Source organism: Corvus hawaiiensis, chromosome 8 (genome assembly GCF_020740725.1).
Source record: "Corvus hawaiiensis isolate bCorHaw1 chromosome 8, bCorHaw1.pri.cur, whole genome shotgun sequence".
Classification (NCBI taxonomy): domain Eukaryota; kingdom Metazoa; phylum Chordata; class Aves; order Passeriformes; family Corvidae; genus Corvus; species Corvus hawaiiensis.
Genome location: NC_063220.1, coordinates 2413241 through 2431549, shown reverse-complemented (window position 1 = coordinate 2431549; position 18309 = coordinate 2413241). Strand labels below are relative to the sequence as shown.

The 18309-nt window shown below is 43.4% G+C and overlaps 1 protein-coding gene across 16 annotated transcripts in view; it reads left to right on the top strand.

Moving 5' to 3' along the window:
• PTPRE (protein tyrosine phosphatase receptor type E) overlaps positions 1 to 14366 on the top strand; it is an 89348-nt gene extending 74982 nt beyond the window's left edge. For all 16 annotated transcript variants that reach the window (XM_048310504.1, XM_048310503.1, XM_048310495.1 and 13 more), the window contains 11 exons: positions 222 to 341; positions 885 to 1045; positions 4183 to 4318; positions 5108 to 5257; positions 6372 to 6465; positions 6834 to 6910; positions 8050 to 8184; positions 8933 to 9058; positions 9806 to 9966; positions 10069 to 10204; positions 11135 to 14366. In XM_048310504.1, coding sequence (XP_048166461.1) covers positions 222 to 341; positions 885 to 1045; positions 4183 to 4318; positions 5108 to 5257; positions 6372 to 6465; positions 6834 to 6910; positions 8050 to 8184; positions 8933 to 9058; positions 9806 to 9966; positions 10069 to 10204; positions 11135 to 11209 — 1371 coding nt within the window. In that variant the 3' untranslated portion in view covers positions 11210 to 14366. The remainder of the gene's footprint in view (positions 1 to 221; positions 342 to 884; positions 1046 to 4182; positions 4319 to 5107; positions 5258 to 6371; positions 6466 to 6833; positions 6911 to 8049; positions 8185 to 8932; positions 9059 to 9805; positions 9967 to 10068; positions 10205 to 11134) is intronic.
• The last annotated feature ends 3943 nt before the right edge of the window (positions 14367 to 18309 follow it).

The window sequence follows — 18309 nt, the reverse complement described above, 5'->3', positions numbered from 1 at the left end:
GTGTGGGGCTGAGCAGGTTAAAAAACAGCTTCAAAACTGTTCTCACCTTCTCTGCCTCAGTTTAAGAAGCAGCAGCAGCAGGGTGTTAAAGCTGCTTGTGCCAGATGAGAAGCTCTGCACACTCACAGCTGTACTCACCTTCCCTGTTTTCAAATAACCCCACGAGCACCCAGCAGTGAAAGCAAAGTCAGGGTTCTAAACTCCCCTGTGTTTTTGTGCAGGAGAAGTGTTACCAGTACTGGCCTGACCAGGGCTGCTGGACCTACGGGAATATCCGTGTGTCTGTGGAGGATTGCATCGTGCTGGTGGACTACACCATCCGCAAGTTCTGCGTGCAGTCGGTGAGGACACAGCTGCTCCTGGGGGCTTTCGCTGATAAAACCTCAAATATTTGCTTAGAAGACATTCAAGCAGCTGATTTGCAAGGGGAGAAAGGTGGGGGGCCTCTCCCAGGCCAGGCAGGGAAGCAGGGTCTGCCCACCGGACATCCTCTACAGTCCATGGGTTGTGAGAGGTTCTGTCCCCAAGGGCCACAGCAAATGATGCCTTGTGACAGCCCAGCACAGGAGCAGGGACTTGAGCTTTTGAGGAAAAAAATTGCACTGATAAAAAAATGAGTGAATTTGGCTATATTTTGGCAACTTGGAAGAGTCTGTCTCACTCTTTGCAATCCTGTCCTGGGATTATCCCACTGCAAATTAATAACAGATGATACTTTCACTTAGTGAAATAGTGTTTGTATTTTACATGCACTGAAAACTTCAAATCCTTGAGTCAGGCTCTGAGTGTGGCAGGGAATGAAGCCATAAATGACCACAGCAGTTTGTTTATTAATCTGTGCATGAAAAATGAGATATCAGCTCTGAGCCTGGGTGTTCTTGCAGCTCCACGAGGGATGTAAAGCTCCAAGGCTCGTCACACAGCTCCACTTCACCAGCTGGCCGGATTTTGGGGTGCCTTTCACACCTATTGGGATGCTGAAATTCCTGAAAAAAGTCAAATCATTGAATCCTGCCCATGCTGGACCAATTGTGGTTCACTGTAGGTATGTATGTGCTCCTCAAACCATTCTTGTGGCTTGGCCTGCAGTTATTTATATATATATATGTTTTTTTTTTAAATATATATATATATATATTTATATATTAATATTAATATGTTTATATCTGTGTATTCATATCTGCTTAAGTATTGTAAAATATTTATATGAATAGATATATTATATATTTACTCACATATTTATATTCAAGGGTAATAATCTGCTGAGTTTTTGAGAGCCCAGAGTAAGAACAGTTTCCAAAGCTCTGTCTTTGCTGTCAGTTTAATACTCAAACAGAAGTTGTTGTTCTCTTTGGGGTTTTTTTATGAGGGATACCCATTGTTTGGTAGAAATCTGTTCTTTGTCAGAAAAACAGCCTGGTGATAGAAATCCGTGGCCTTTGCCACTCAATGCTGTTCTGGGAATTCGTCCCCCACTTCTCCCACAGTCAAATTGCAGTTTTTTATGGAAATTAGCCATGAAATGCCTAAAAAGCTTGGAAGAAAGACTTGCATTCAAGAGACTGAAATGCTGCAATTTTAAAAATGTGCTTCATACCAATGCAGAAGCAATTCCCACTTGTTGGCCACTCACACAGGCACATCCTGCTGTCAAAGGCTGGTGCCAAACTGTTGAAATCTTTAATGAAACTAAAACCAAACTCCCAAACAGTTTGAAGAGAAGAATTACAACCTGTGAGCAACTGTAAGCTCACCACTGAGCAAGAAGTGTCTTTCCAGGAGCAATTATCATTGCAAGGTTAGAATAAAATGAACACACAAGAGCAGAATGAAAAGGAAAAAAGAGCAGCTTTGTCTGTCTGGGTCTTGTTTATAAGGAAAGAAATGCTGTAAATTCCTGTATTTGTCTCTTTTTTCCTTGCTAGAAATACTGGAAGTGTGTGCTGGTGAAAAAGAGGGTGTTTGTCCTGAGCAAGCCAGATTTGTTGGTTCATTTCCATGCAGCTCTTGCCTTGCTGGGAGTCACCTTCTCTCCCAGGTGTCTTAAATAAAAGGCTTGAAGAAAACCATTTAAATGGGAAAAGCAGATTTGAGTTGTGTCAGCTGAGAGAGCCACAATATTTTTATAGCCCTTTGCTGTGTATGGAGTCTCATTCTGGGCTTGAGCTTTATTTGGCAGCAGCAGGAAATGCTGTGCTTGGTTTAACCAGCAGAAGGAAAGACAAAAGAAAGGAAAATATAAAATAATTTAATAAATACCTGCAGAGATTTAAATATAAAGGGCCAGCAGAGCACAGTGAGGTCAGTGCTGGGGGCTCGTGCAGTGTCAGAGCAAAGCACAGAGGTGACACCGACCTTCCGTCCGAGTTCAGGATGTGACACCACTGAATTGTTGGGAAAAGGAAAGGGAAGCCCCTCAGCAGTGAGTAACCAGCCGTTTTTAGGGAGCTTGTAGGAAAGTCTGACCCAGCCACTCTGACCAACACCTCTCCAGGGAGGTTTCGGAAGTGAATAAAACACTGATTGAGCATTTGGAAGTGAAGAAGTGAAAATGAGGAGTGGCAGGATCAGGATTTTCTGCTGATTCTTGTATTCCCTAGGTTTTTAGAAATAGGTTTTTTAGAAATAGAAATCTTTCAGTGAGCAGAGAGGGACTTTGAGGAATGGCTGAGTGAGGGACAAAGCAGGCTAAGGATGAAGACCCTCAGGGAGCTTCTGAGCTGAATGTCCAGGGTGGTGAAGTCCCCAGCTTTAGCAGGAAGGTGCAGGGATGGAATCCAGAGCTGATCTGATCAGGGAACCGTGGGGAGGGAACAGGGATGTGTAAAAAGGGGTATCAGGGCTGGAAAGGGAAGGGAGGAAGCTGTGCTTGGGGTTCAGGGGCGAAAGTCCCAAGAGTGAGCAGTGAGGGGAGATCCATGCTCAGAGGTGGCTTCCAGGGCTGTCAGGAGGAGGAACAGTGGGGGTTAAGACATGAGGGGGACTCTTTGTGGTGCCAGAGGGCCAACATGGATGGATGGAAGGGAGAGGGAAGGGAATCCCCATCGTCCCTCCAGACCTCTGGAACAGAGGAGCTCATGGGCTTTGGTTTCACTGCTGTTAAAGCATGTGTGGGATATGAAATAATTGTACTACAAATACAGTAATTTTCATTTCTGGTGTTATTTAAAACCTTATGTTGCCTTGCTGAGAATTGCTTTGTATTTTTGAGGCCACGAGGGGAGGGGAGATGTTTTTATCGTGTTCCTGGAGGTGTTTGTGGCCATTGCAGCCAAGCAAACTGCCCGGAGGTTAAAGGAGAGCCACTAATGAATGACTAGTACAGGATGCCATGCCCTTTTCCTCTGGAAGGAAGAGCTGAAAGTCGCTGGATTTTTGTCATTTCTAATGGTCGTGCTCCCTCTCGTGGCTTTTAAGGATATAAAAACCAAAGAAGTGTTTAGCGATGTCAGCGTTGGGAAATGTGGCGCTAAAAATTACTAAAACAATAATTTAAATTTCATCTTAACCTGAATTATTACAGATGGTCAAGCAGATTTTTTTTTTCAAATGTCTTTTTAAGTATAATTCTGATGGTATCAGCTGGGAAGGGCTGAGTTTTTATGTTAAAAACACCCCTCTTTTTTTGCTGTCCTTGTTAAAATGAAAAAGGGGGAAGTTTAGATTGGATATTAGGAAAAATTTCTTCACTGAAAGGGTGGCCAGGCATTGGGACAGGCCACAGGGGTGGAGTCCCCATCCCTGGAGGGATTTAAAAAGTGGCACTTGGGGATGTGGGTGGGAACAACTGGACTCGAGGATCTGAGGCAGCTTTTCCAGCCTTCATGATTCCATGATTCTGTGGAATTCAGTGTTTCCCAGTGAGCATTTCGGTCCAGTCTAAGCACAAGTGTCTTGGGGTGACTTTATGATGTGTATCCCATTTCGCTGCCCTATGCCCAGAAATTAATTTTGTGCCTTTCTATGCCTTTAAACTGAGCCTGAGAAGAGAAAAAAACCCGACCAAAACTTCCAAAGCAGTTTTGCAGTTTGTTTTCATGTTTTCAAGGACGCAGAGATAGAGAGGGCTCTCTGATAGAAACCTAAACTATGCTAAACCATGGCAGCGAGGCTCACTGCTGCAGCAGTCCCTGCAGGCTGGGTGATCCCATGGTGGGTTCTGTGTGTTTGTTGCCTCCCCAGCGCTGGCGTGGGGCGCACGGGCACCTTCATCGTCATCGATGCCATCATGGACATGATGCACGCGGAGCAGAAGGTGGACGTGTTCGAGTTCGTCTCCAGGATCCGCAATCAGCGGCCCCAGATGGTTCAGACAGACGTGAGTGCACCTGAATCTCCCGAAATTCCAGCTTGTCCTGGGCAGAGAGGGAAATGCTGCTGTACTTCCACTCTGTTGTGCAGCCCAGTGTGTCCCGTGCTGTTGCACACCTGGAAAAGATCAGGTTGGGTGGGGCTTGGAGCAGCTTGGGATGGTGGGAGGTGTCCCTGCCCATGGCAGGGGTGGGATGGATGGGATTTAAGGTCCATTCCAACCCAAACCGTTCTGGGATTTTCTAATTCGAAAATGAACAAAGCCCAGTGGAAGGAGGGGGGAGAAGATACAGGTGAAGACCACTGTAAAACACATCATTTTTAGGAGTCATTTCCAGGTTTTCCCATGCACATGAGAGTGGAATGTCAGAGAATGTGAGTGATGTAACAGGAAAACTCTGGTTTAGCTTAACAATTTCTAATTATTGTTATTTTAATAATCAGTAGATTGTACCCCAACCAGTGGCAAGACAAGGAGCAGTGGTTTTGAACTGCCAGAGGGCAGGGATGGATGGAATATTGGGAAGGAATTGTTCCCTGGGAGGGTGGGCAGGCCCTGGCACAGGGTGCCCAGAGCAGCTGGGGCTGCCCCTGGATCGCTGGCAGTGCCCAAGGCCAGGCTGGACATTGGGGCTGGGAGCAGCCTGGGACAGTGGGAGGTGTCCCTGCCCATGACAGGGGTGGCACTGCATGGGATTTGAGGTCCTTTCCAACCCAAACCAGTCTGGGATTTTAAATTAGATGAATCCCAGAATTCCTAATTTCTCTCCCTTCATTCCCTCCCTGTCCCTTCCAGATGCAATATTCCTTCATTTACCAAGCCTTACTCGAGTACTACCTCTACGGGGACACGGAGCTGGATGTGTCATCCCTGGAAAAACACCTCCAGACATCCCACAATGCTGCACCAAACCTGGTCAAAATAGGGCTGGAAGAAGAGTTTAAAGTAAGTATGGAAATCTTTGCCATAGGATTTCCAAGACTTAAGCCAAGAGGATAAAAGTGTGACCTTAAAGGTGCATTAAAGGGAAGTCGTTCTGTTCTGTGGTGGTTGTGAATGGGGCCTTGCTGAACATCCTGTTCCCTAAATGCTCACTCAGGGCTGTGTGGTTCCATGGCCTTTCCCTAAACCTTTTTTGTTTGTTTCTGAAAGAAAAGGGGAGTGATTCTCTGGGCTGGTGCTGGTTGCCAGATCAGATAATGCTGCAAGAGGAAACTGGATTAGGTGTTCCTAATCTGCATCCCAATGGGATTGTTAACTCCGAGGTGACTGACAGCAGGAAGAACTGCAGGGAATTTACAGAGCTGGTGCTGAATGTCCAGACTGTCAGGAGAAAAACCTCAAAAAAACCCAAAAAAACCCATTTTTGATCAGTGGAGGAACCCCAAATGAAGCAAACCACACTGGCTGTCTGTGATCATTCTTAAAATGACTTTAGTGCCCTGAGGAATAGTTAGAGTTTTTTTTATGATTTTGTTTATGCTGAAATATTTATTTTCTGTATAGATAGAGAGTATTAATTGACATCTGGGTGTTCACTGGAGTTCTCTCTTTGCTTTAGACGATTAATTTAACCAGAAATTGGGAACTGGGTAAAGAAAATGATGTAAAAATAAGTTTGATGATAGAGCAACAAGTTCAAAAATCAACAGTATTGAGGGAAGGAAGATTAGATTGGATATTGGGAAGGAATTTTTTGGCTGTGAGGGTGGGCAGGCCCTGGCACAGGGTGCCCAGAGAAGCTGTGGCTGCCCCTGGATCCTTTGCAGTGTCCAAGGCCAGGTTGGAGCAGCCTGGGACAGTGGGAGGTGTCTTTAAGGTGTCTTCATGGGCTTTTAAGGTCCCTCCAAGCCAAACCATTCTGGGATTCTGAGACTGTTACTCTTTCTTAGTTGTTACAGCCAGGACCATGAAGTGGCTGTTGTGCAGTCAGGCTCCCTGTGACTGTGGCACTGATTGAGCCCCAGTAAAGTCACTGGAGGGCCCTGTGAGTGCAGGATGTGCTGAGTGACCCCTCTCCTGTCCCTGTGCCCTCACTCTCCTGTGTGGTTTCTTGCAGAAGCTGACCAATGTGCGGATCATGAAGGAGAACATGAGAACTGGCAACCTTCCAGCCAACATGAAGAAAGCAAGAGTCATCCAGATCATCCCCTGTAAGAGCCCAGCCTCTGATCTCCCGAAACAAACAAGTGCCATCAATCCCTGGTTGGGAGCACACACTGGATCTGTCTGCTGGCAGCAGCCCAGCTCATCTCAGGACACAGCTCCTCTTATAAAGTGTCATCTGTAAAAAATTCCGTGAATTGGGTTTTACTAAATCATCCCAAAATCTGTTACAATCAGGTTTTTTGAATTAAACAACTCGGCACTTTCACCTTTGCATGGTCTGAGCAGCACTGTAATGTTTGCACCTGAAAAGGAACATTTCAGAGAAGAGATTTAGTGGGGTTTCTTCTTCCACATGCAGTTAACAAAAGTAAGACTGGACTCAAAACTAAGACTAAACTTTTTTTTTTCCCAGATGATTTTAACAGAGTGATTCTGTCCATGAAAAGAGGGCAGGAGTACACAGACTACATCAATGCTTCCTTCATAGATGTACGTACACAACATTTTCATGCATTTCCTTTTCAAATCAGAGCTTTTGCTGTTGTTGGTAAGTCTTTTTAAAGGGGCACAGTCGACTTGGCTTGCAAAGAACATGAGCTTTGTTTATGGGAGTTTCCAGATGCTTTTCTTATCTGGTGTTTTCAATTTCAGTTTAAATGGCTGTGTCATTTAAACCTTGTTGTTAGATTTACAAACCAAGCCTTTTATGAAATTCTGACAAAACAAATCGGCTGCACAACTAACAACCAGCGGTTCCATTATCTGGTTCAGGTTAACAGGTGTAAATATTTGCTTTTCTGAGAAACAGAAAAGTCAGTGTTTAGCACAGGGAAAGGCTGTCACAGTGTTTGGCAGCCAGGCTTTATTTGGGCAGAGCTGGATAAATTCCAAGCTTTCTTCCCAGGTTCCTGTTGGAAGCTGAGTAACACAGGATTTTATTTAAATACGAGAAGTCATCATGCCCTTAAGCAGTAAAACCACATCAGTGACTGAGGATTGTGGGTGCTGAGGAAGTGAAGATCACATCTGTGTGGAAATAAGGAAAGGCTGGACGTGGCCCTCAGTGCCTTGGTGGTGTTGGGTCAGAGCTTGGACTCGATCCCAGAGGTTTTGTCCAACCTCACTGGTTCTGTGATTCTGTGAAATAAAACTGGAGCTCAGAACCTGAGCTAGGAGTTAACTGTAGAGAAAAGCTGAGAGCTGCTGTTGGGATAATATTGTGAAATCTGGTCCTGCAGAATCTCATCCCCTCAGCCATGACTGGAAAAATTCACCTCAGGATTATGAATTTGGGGGAGATTTTAGAATCACAGAATCGCTGAGGTTGGAGAAGCTCTCTCAGACCATCGAGTTCAACCATTCCCCAGCACTGCCAAGGCCACCACTGCCCCATGTCCCCAAGTGCCACATCCACATGGTTTTTAAATCCCTCCAGGGATTGGGATTTCACCACTGCCCTGGGCAGTGACAACAATTTCTGTGGGGAAATTTCCCCCAATATCCAACTTCAACCTCCTCTGGTGCAACTTGAGGCCGTTCCCTCTTGTTCCCAATCACTGAAGCTGTGATGTCGCTGTGCCCATCAGCCGTGTCCCTCTCCCCCGTGTGACCCGGGTCTGTTCCCGCAGGGATATCGGCAGAAGGATTATTTCATCGCCACCCAGGGCCCCCTTCCCCACACGGTGGAGGATTTCTGGCGGATGGTGTGGGAGTGGAAGTGCCACACCATCGTGATGCTCACTGAGGTCCAGGAGAGGGAGCAGGTACGTGCCCACCCTGCAGCCTCACAGTTTCCCTTCCCACCTGCAAGCCACGAGCATCAATACTGGAGAAAAGAATTTTTTTGCCTACAAATTCCAGCAATCTGAGATATTTTTTTTGCTTTTCCTAAAATGACACTTGCTTCACTCTTCGGTGTGGGGCAGCACTGCTGCTTTTGCTGGAACTGTCAGAAAACACAAACAAATTACGGAATGCTGTGATTTTTTGAAATCACTGATTTCAAACTTCCAGTTCACATTAAGGGATGCCTGACATGGGACAGAGTTTTGGCATTTGGGAACAAACGTTTCTATAAACTCTTGTCCCATTTGTCCCAGTAAAAGCTCCCGTGGCTCATTCCGAGCCTGTCCTAATACATCATTAATTAATGAAAGAGTCCTGTGCTGCAGATTGAAGATTCTGGGTTCAACAAGGGTGTTGTGAAAAGCTTTTTCTTGGTGGTTTTGGGAGGTTTTTAACAATATTGCCTTGCTTTCAGGAATTACACTTATTATTCTACTCTGGTTTAAAGCAGTATTTACCATCTGGGCCTCCTGAGCCCTTTTCATCTTAATGGTTTCTATTACAGAAATATTTTATCTCTGTATTCTTAGTTATTAGTGTTTGCAATACAAACTGTTGAGAACACACTTCTTATGCTGGATGTCACTTCTTATATCAGAGATTAATAAGAACGTGATAACTGGGAAAAAAAATCAAGGAATGTTTGCAATTCTCTGGGTTCTGCAGGAAAAATGCTGCCAGTACTGGCCATCGGAGGGCTCTGTGACTCACGGAGAGATCACGGTGGAAATCAAGAGTGACAGCCTGATGGATGCCATCAGTGTGAGGGATTTCCTGGTCACATACAACCAGGTAATCCTTTAAAACTCCAGGTTTTTTGGTTTGTTCTTTTTTTTTTTCCATTCGAAGGCATTTACAAATCTGATTACATATATTAAATTCTGGGATTTCTAGCTAAAGCTAAATGTGGTTAATCAAAATCTGGCGTTAAGGGGAAGCTTATAGGAAACATTTTTGCTTAAAGCCCCTGAAAATTCTGGTCAGTAAAACAGGTGGTTGCAAAATGGGAGGTGGAGGTGGGGTTTTTTAAACTGTTTTGTTGTTGCTGTTATTCCTAGATTTTCCTGCCATCTTCCACATAACTATCAAAGAAAATTCGATCCAAGATTTTTCACAGAATTCCAAGCTGGTTTGGGTGGAAGGGGCCTTAAAACTCATCCCATCCTATTCCCTGCCATGGGCAGGGACACCTTCCACTATCCCAGGTTGTTCCAAGTCCTGTTCAACCTGGCCTTGGTCACTTCCAGTGTATCCTAAGTCCTTCCCAGGGGAAAAAGCTGTGCAAATCCAAAGGAAAATTATAGGGGAATTATCAGCGGATGGGGATTTGGAAAGAGACCTGACAAGTCTGCCGGACCAGGATAGAATCCTGGAATATTTAGGCTGGAAATAAGATCACCAAGGTCCATAATACATGATGGATCAGGTTGCAAGTACTCTGATGTAGCAAGGCAAAATTGATGCTGCAGGTGTTCCAGGCAGGAATTGTGTTTCCACTTGGAAGTAACAGGTGGCTGAATGCTGTTTTCCTGCTGGCAGAGCAACCAGGAGAAGCAGAGCAGGCTGGTGAGGCAGTTCCACTTCCATGGGTGGCCGGAGATCGGGATTCCTGCCGAAGGGAAGGGGATGATCGACCTCATTGCAGCTGTGCAGAAGCAGCAGCAGCAGACAGGGAACCACCCCATCACCGTGCACTGCAGGTGAGCCCCCTCTGCACCTGAGCTTGCCTGTTCTCTGCCCCTGTTACTCCTCTTCTCCCGTTTTTACCCCAGTTGATGCCAAGCAAAGGTGTTTTGTTGCAGTGCTGGCGCAGGGAGAACGGGCACCTTCATAGCCCTGAGCAACATCCTGGAGCGGGTGAAGGCCGAGGGGCTCCTGGACGTGTTCCAAGCTGTGAAGAGCTTGAGGCTGCAGAGGCCACACATGGTGCAAACGCTGGTATGGATGGGACTGACCAGCCCAGGGCGTGGGGAGGGAGTCCTGTGTGGAAATGCTCTTGGGAGACGAGAACAAAGGGGTTTTTGCAGGGGGTGACATCAATGGTACACGATAGCTGTGTGTGTGCAAGGCATTAGCAGGGTTTCTACAGGGGTTTTTAGAGCATTTCCAAAAATACAACTCGGATGAATATTCTCTGTCTTTCAGGAACTTGAGGCTGTTAAACCATAATATTTTGAGTGTTGTAGGTGATTAAATATATTAAGTAAATGTCTTTCAAGTTATTTATCAGTTGTTCTTTCTTACCTTAAAATGTGTGGACACAAATTGGAATCATGGAATGGTTTGGGTGGGAAGGGACCTCAAAGCCCACCCAGTTCCACCCCCTGCCATGGGCAGGGACACCTCCCACTGTCCCAGGCTGCTCCAAGCCCCAATGTCCAGCCTGGCCTTGGGCACTGCCAGGGATCCAGGGGCAGCCCCAGCTGCTCTGGGCACCATGGCTGGGGTGGCACTGGATCATATTTAAGGTCCCTTCCAACCCAAACCATCCTGGGATTTTATGGTTCTCTGATTATCCCTGGGCCATGATCAGGAGTTTCTGCTGTAGGAAGAGCCCAGTGATAGCCCACGACTGTGAGCAGCTGGGTTTAAATCAAAAGCCAGGCCTAAGAACTGATTCAGTTTAAGAAGCATGTCTGAAAAAGCTCAAGAAATCCTTTTAACCAAAGAGCAGCGATCAGCCTGTGCCTGACCAAAGAAAGAGGAACCATTGCTTTTATTTAAAGTAACAAACAGAAATCAGAACAGACCAGTTCTCACCTACTGGTCCCAGTTAGGACATGCTGAATTTATCATGGGGATTTGCAGAAGTCAGATTTTCTCAGTGTGACCAAACCCACATTTTGACACCTTTTCCTTGTTTTCCAGGAGCAATATGAATTCTGCTACAGAGTGGTACAAGATTTCATCGACATCTTTTCAGATTATGCTAATTTCAAATGAGATTCTGCCTTATTTTTTAATTTGTCTGTATAAATAGTTGTATATTATGTTAATTTATTCCATGCCACTTGGATTGTTGAGTTAACTGTAAATACAATGTTGTGTTGGCTCTAAAAGTTGCATTTGCTGTATAAAGTTGTTTCTTAAATATAAATATCTTCTAAAGCAAAGTATAATGTTCCTATACTGTATAGCACTGTAAGATGGGATAGAAATCTTTATTCTAAATAACAAGAAATTAATTCTTGAGGTTTGTTTTCCTTTGAATTTTGCCACTTATAAATATTTATCAGTAATGTTATCTCCCAGTTCTTGACATTTTTGACAGGTGATTTACAGTTCATCCTAAAAAAAGTGAATTGTGATGCACATGTTTAAACATGTTTTGTTCACCAGGAAAATATGTTCACCATGAAAATAGATATTTATTTTATTTTTCAAGGCTGTTTTGAAGAGCCTCCAGGTTTTGATGGCAGTTGGATTTTGAATCTTACTGTCCATAGGCTAAAATCAGTAGAAACACAGATTAGAATTTTTGAATTGACAGAACTTTGAAAGCCCAGTCAGTTTGGTTTTTTTCCCTAATATTGTTTCAATCGATGTAGAAAGGCAATAATGTGATTTTTTAGAGTATTTTGCATATTTGAAGAGTATATTTTGCAGCACCTGAATTTGTCTATGTGAAGAAAAAGGCCAGGAATGGAGTTAAAAGCTTCTCTTCTCTATAAACACCTGCATAATTTCCCACTTCTTTAAAATAAGAGATGAACTCTTATTCCTTGATTTGACTCAGCATGATAATTAAGAGGTAAAAATTGGAAAAAACATTTTATGAACAGTTTAGTGCCAGAAACATTGAGTGTTGCAGCAAAAGCTCCTCCAGGTTCTTCCCCTCCCAGAAATGTTATCAAAAAAGGACTGTTGCCTTTCTCTAAGGGGTTTAGGGTTGTGTACAGAGATATATTTTTACTGAAAGTACTACTGAGAACAGAATTGGTGACAGAAAATATCAAAGTCTTTATTACAGCCCTGACCAGGGGTTGGAAAATCCCCAAATCACGGGGCACCCGAACGTCGAATAATTACCAAGTTTATCTTTCCCACTCTTCCAAAAGCATCTCTGACTTAATGAGCACAGAGGGGTGGATCTGTAATTAATTCCATAACGAATATGCAATAGTTTTGTCTCGTGCAGCCGGGCTTTTGCGATGCAACATCAAAGCCTTATTTAAAACAAGCAGCTTAAACCGAGCTTTTCCCTGCTGTTCTTGCACTATTTTATCCCATTCCCATTCCAATATAATCTCATTGCACCTTGGAGCAATGCAGGGGGAGGGAAGGTGTCCATAGGTCTCCGTCCATTCCATCCTGGCTGGAAAGGGGCAGGATAGGAATTCCTGAGCACCCTATTCCCACAGTGCCATTGGCTGCTTCTTGTCTTCCCATCGCTGCACTCCTGTATTTATTTGTACAGTAAATTATGCACTTCAGAAAACAGGTTGTTTAAAGACTAAACCTCGCTTGGGAGTCTCTACGAGAAGAAACACTCGAGCCACAGGGTTGGGTAGGAAAGTGAAGCTGAGGAAGGGCATGTTCCTGCAATTCCATCCAAACTGAGAGAGCCAAAACAAATTCAGTCTGGGAACTGATACAGAGGGGGTTCAGTCTGATTTCTAGCACAGGGAGACTCCCAGAGATTGGAGAATAATGCAAAGGAATTCCCATTTTCTGATCCTGATGTCAGCATCCTTCCAGCCACTTAGCCCACATTTGAACAATAATTTGTCAGATTTTTGGGTCCCTGAGGTAAAAACCTGGGGTGAGTTGTCTCCTGAAGTCAGTCTCAGTGCAGGGAGACTCTGAGAGGTTGGAAAATAATGCAAAGGAATTCCCATTTTCTGATGCTGATGTCAGGATTTTTCTGACCCTTTAGCCTGCATTTGAATAATAATAATTTGTGTTTTGGGCAGATTTGTGGGTCCCTGAGGTTAAAACTGGTGTTGTCTCATGAGGTCAGTCTCAGTGCAGGGAGACTCCAAGAGGTTGGAGAATAATGCAAAGGAATTCCCATTTTATGATCCTGATTTCAGGATGCTTCTGATCATTCAGCATTTGAAAAATAATTTGTGTGTTGGGCAGATTTTGGGGTCCCTGAGGTTAAAACTGGGGTGAGTTGTCCATGAAGTCCATCTCAGTGCAGCAGTGATGTGGTGTGAGGGTGTGGGGGTCCCACAGCCCCCCAGGAGCTTCAGCACAACTCCAGCTGCCCACGGGGTTTACTAAAGGCCTCCTTACAACCAGGAGTAGGATGGGGTTCAGCTGGAACACCAAATCCTCAGTGGGTACTCGGATTTTAGTTGATAACCATATTCAGATATGGAGGAGGAAAGAGGAATGCCTAAAATATAATTCAGAATTGACAGCTGTAGCTCCCTAAGATTTTTGTGGAATTGGAAAAGTTCCCTTCGCAGTCGTGTGTGCTCTGGCTGGAGCTCTGGGGAGCGTCTCGGTGGCTTGGAATTTTCCTTTGAATCTGCGTACGTTGCATGGAATTCCTTTAAAACGCCAAATAGTTGGATTGGAAGTGTCCTTCTGATCTGTCTGTGGTTTTGGTCACTGTGTGACTTTGACTGTTCATGTGTTCAGAAGGTCCCAGCTCACCTCAGCATTTAAGCGTTCGCTTCCCAGCATCTTTATCCCACTTAATCCATGGGAGTGCCATGGGTTCCGTGTTCCCGAAGCAATCCCTTAAGTGCTTGGCTGATCTGGGCCGTAATGAAGAATGCATACTGTAATTAGCAGTGTTTTTTAGGCTATTTTTATGTATTTTTTAAACTTTTAAAATGAGCCTGACCACCCCATGTTCAGTCTTTTGAAACGTTTGCGTTTCCCTCGTCCCATTTTTCATGTAAAGTTAATAACCAAAATGTATTTAATTTGTCAAATCTTTATAACATATGTATGTATTATACAGTTTCAGCTATTATTATTTTCTTTTATTACATTTCTAATTTGATCTTGCTGTGTTTTTAATGCCGGTGAATGTGGCTGAATTATTTGTATATGCAAATTGCAAGATCTAATACATTCTGATGCAAGAACAAAGCTTCCTTTTTATTCTCCACCTGCATTATTTCATTTAAATCTTTTAATTTCATTCCTGTGTCGTGTGTTCATTTGAATGAAGCATTCTAAAAGAGTTGAAATCCATTATCTAGATGAGTAATTTTTCAGTGCTTATCAGCAGCTTTTTGGGAGAAAAACTCTGATTGATGTCGGGACTGAACATTGTGCATATAAAGGGTGTAGACACTCATGGAAGTAGTTGGAATCCAGGTCTTCCCAAACGGTAAGGATACAAAATAAATATAGTAAAATTAATTAAATATAGTGACATAATCCTGTGGTAAACTATGATGTCATACCAAGATAAAAATAGGAGCTAAACTTCCAGCTGTGTCACCAATCATGAATTGAAAGTTCCCTCTAATTAACAGCAATTTCTTAATTCATTTTGACAATTCAGTTTTGCTGTGGACATCTTGCTAAAATCAACCAAGAAGGCCCCACTGTTGTAACAAGGGGCGGGGGCGGTTTGTGTAAACCAGGAGTAACTGCTCAGAGGTTACATCCTCATGTTGAATCAAATAGGATTTAATGAAGCCATTTTTCTGTTTGACCCCTTCTCTGTTTGCCCTGGCCCATCCCACACCTCCCGTTTGGGAGATGCCTCTTCAGGGTAGGTAATTTTAGGATTTTTTTTTTTCCACAGTTGTTGAACTTTCAGCCAGCATGTCCTCCCTGGGCACTGCTCTGACGTTGGCAGGGTGACAGGAAATGGCCTCAAATTGTGCCAGGGGAGGTTTGGAGATGAATACTTCTTCATGGAGAGGGTTTTAAAGCATTGGAAAAATGCCTGGGGCAGTGGTGGAGTCCCCATCCTTGGAAGCGTTCAAAAAATGTGTGGATGTGGCACTTGAGGACATGGGCTAGTGACGAACTGGTTGATGGCTGGATTTGATGATCTTTTCCAAATGTAGCAACTCTCTGATTCTAATTTGCTATTGCATGTAAAAGCTGTTAATTTTTTAAATTATTCCAGAGGAGTTGATCAAGTATTTTGTGTGACCGGGTCATGTACTTTTAGCAGGGATCAAGAGGCAGAGATTGTGAGACTACCAGAAATTGTGTGTGAGGACAGGCAGGTGCCTTGGTGCGTCTCAGAAAGTAGAAGAATCTCAAGTATTAATCAGTTATTAATTAATTAATTGTTGGTCAATCTGAATAACTGTTGATAATTGTAATTGTTGATCACACAGCAAACATGGATATTCCTATACTCTACTGGTGATAAAGTTGTTTTTTTCCTACTTCTAAATGTTACAAAGGAACACCATGAAGACCTTGTGGTTCTGTTTTTAGAAACTCAGCTTTTAGAAACAACCACACTTTGGTTGTAAACTGTCCATGAGATAGATTTATTTTAATGGGATATTTACACAGCATGAACTAAGGCAGATCACAGGGGTGTTTGCTCTGTACAGGGCACATACATCAAGTCTCAGCTCTGTTTTGCCTAATGCAGAAGTTGTTGAATTGAGAATTTTTCAAGCCACTGAACTTCCCAGGGAGTGTTCTTCATCTGAGGAATTAAAGGATTAGGATGTAATTTAGATCTTTTCGTGAGAGCTTCCTTCTAATGACTTTTATCCATTTTCTGTGCTGCTTTGCACAGAGGAGGGGAATTACTCCGTTATTAATCGAGTTGACACCTTGCCAAGGAAGTTCTTTGCACAAAGAATCATTTTCTCCTTTCACCTGTTCCCATTGCATGAGAAACTGCTCCAGTGTTCTTGTGAACATTTCCTGAACTCCAACTATCCATAAACATGGAACAAAAGATCCAAGCTGGGGTAGCCAGTTGGGTGGACAAAAAGAAAGGAAAACTCCCAGGTGGGAAGAGCTTGAGAAGGAATTATTGAGCAGGGTATTTTCTCGTTGAGATTTTTATAGAAACTTTGTCCTTCCAAAATCTGAAGGGAGCCTATGGAAAAGATGGAGTGAGGCTGTTGGAAGAGATGGAGTGAGAGCATGGAGTGCCAGAGGGCAGGGCTGGATGGGAGATTGGGAAGGAATTGTTCCCTGGGAGGGTGGGCAGGCCCTGGCACAGGGTGCCCAGAGCAGCTGGGGCTGCCCCTGGATCCCTGGCAGTGCCCAAGGCCAGGCTGGACATTGGGGCTGGGAGCAGCCTGGGACAGTGGGAGGTGTCCCTGCCATGGCAGGGATGGCACTGGGTGGGCTTTAAATTCCCTTCTAAGCCAAACCATTCCATGATTTTATGATCATGTGGTAGCCTGTGGATTGAGCAGAAGCTGTTCCCAAGGAAGCAGCCCGTGGAATAGCTCTGTTCCCTTGTTTGTAAGTATGGAAATTATGTACTCTAGAATTTGTTAATTTGCTGAATCCAGGGGAATCTCACCCCAGTCCTCATAAAATGTACAAATTCCTAACTCAGCTGTGCAAAAGGACTGGCTGGGAGATGCAAAATCCCTCTTATGGTCACCCTTGGGATCAAAAGTGATCTGCTGCAGTTGATGGCAAAATCTTCTGGATTAAGAACTTTGTTCCCAGATCAGGTACCGGGTGGGATTCTTGGGGACCAGGAATTGGGTTCCACAATCCTTGGGGGTGATTTTGAAATCTTGGAATTGGCCTAGAACACACTACAAAGTTTTGATTTGCATTTTAAACCAGACATGTTTCACTGGGACATTGTGCCTTTTGCTTCCCAGTCATCTTCCCTGGCTTTGAAGGACTACAGCCTATTGGAAAGCCGCTGTTCCAGATGAATTTGGGTTATTTGAAATACAGATTTGACTTTAAAATACTGGTGTGTCCATTATACTCAGATGTTTTTCCCTTAGTAGTTTATGTGCTTTCACCATTTCAGGTAAATTTATTATTTCAAAGTGTTTGTTAACTGTGGATTGATATAATTTAGAAACATATCCCATTTGTTCCTAAATTTATGCAGATTCCTCCCATGTAAAATCCTGTGTCAACATTAGGTTCTGTGCATGAATACAAGCATTCCAAACATCCTGGGTGCAATAATGTGTCAGTGTAATAAACTATGATTTTAAGAGAGAAATTTGGTGCAAAACATTACATTTTCAGGGTTTGTCACACAGCAACTTCTCATCTCCAGACTTTGCTTCACACAGTGTGAATAGCCTGAATATTTATTTACTTTATACCTTGTAGAAGCCCTAATTTAGGGAAAGCTTTAACTAGAATTTGTGCTTTTTAGACTTTGAAGTGAAAACCACTGATAGTACAAATCTGTGAGAAATGAGCTTCATTCAGTGCTTCCAAACCACCTGTTCAGACACTTGAATAAATAACCCTGTATGAGGATCTTCATGGGACAAATTAAAATGCTGATTTTTTTAACTCTCTAACAAGGAGATTCAAGCACTGACGTGATTTTTCTGCTCATTTTTAACAGTTGACAACTTTACTTCATGGTGTATTCAGGTGTATTTATCTAAATTAAATATTCCCAAATTAACCTACCAGCAAGTTCAAACCTTGAAGAAAATGTCCTATTTTTTTTTTCCCTCCTGTAAAACCACTTTGGCAAATATTTGTACAGATGCTGTTTCAGAGAGCACTGCTGCTCTTGGAGACAGATTGAAAACCTTCGCTCCTAATTTGTGTTTCCCTGGAAGTATTGCTGTGTTTGTAGGGACACATGAGTAAATCAGGCCAGAATATACAATTATTGACACAGTGCAGATGTAGTTATTTATTTGTGCTGTTTGATCACGTGGGCTGGCAGAGACTGCAATAAATTCCATTTCAAAGAGTTTTTCTGCTATAAATTGTTTCAGATACGTCATTCAGGTATAACTGCACTTGTAAAGAGTCCTTGGAAGGCTCTGACTTGATTACCTGTTTATTAGCAATGATACCCAATTAGATACCCAGTGATACCCAAACAGAATCCTGACTTTGGTATGATTTACATCTAAATTAAAGATTGTCCAGTAGCATACGGCTATTCTAAAATAACAATAATAATAATAATAATAATAATA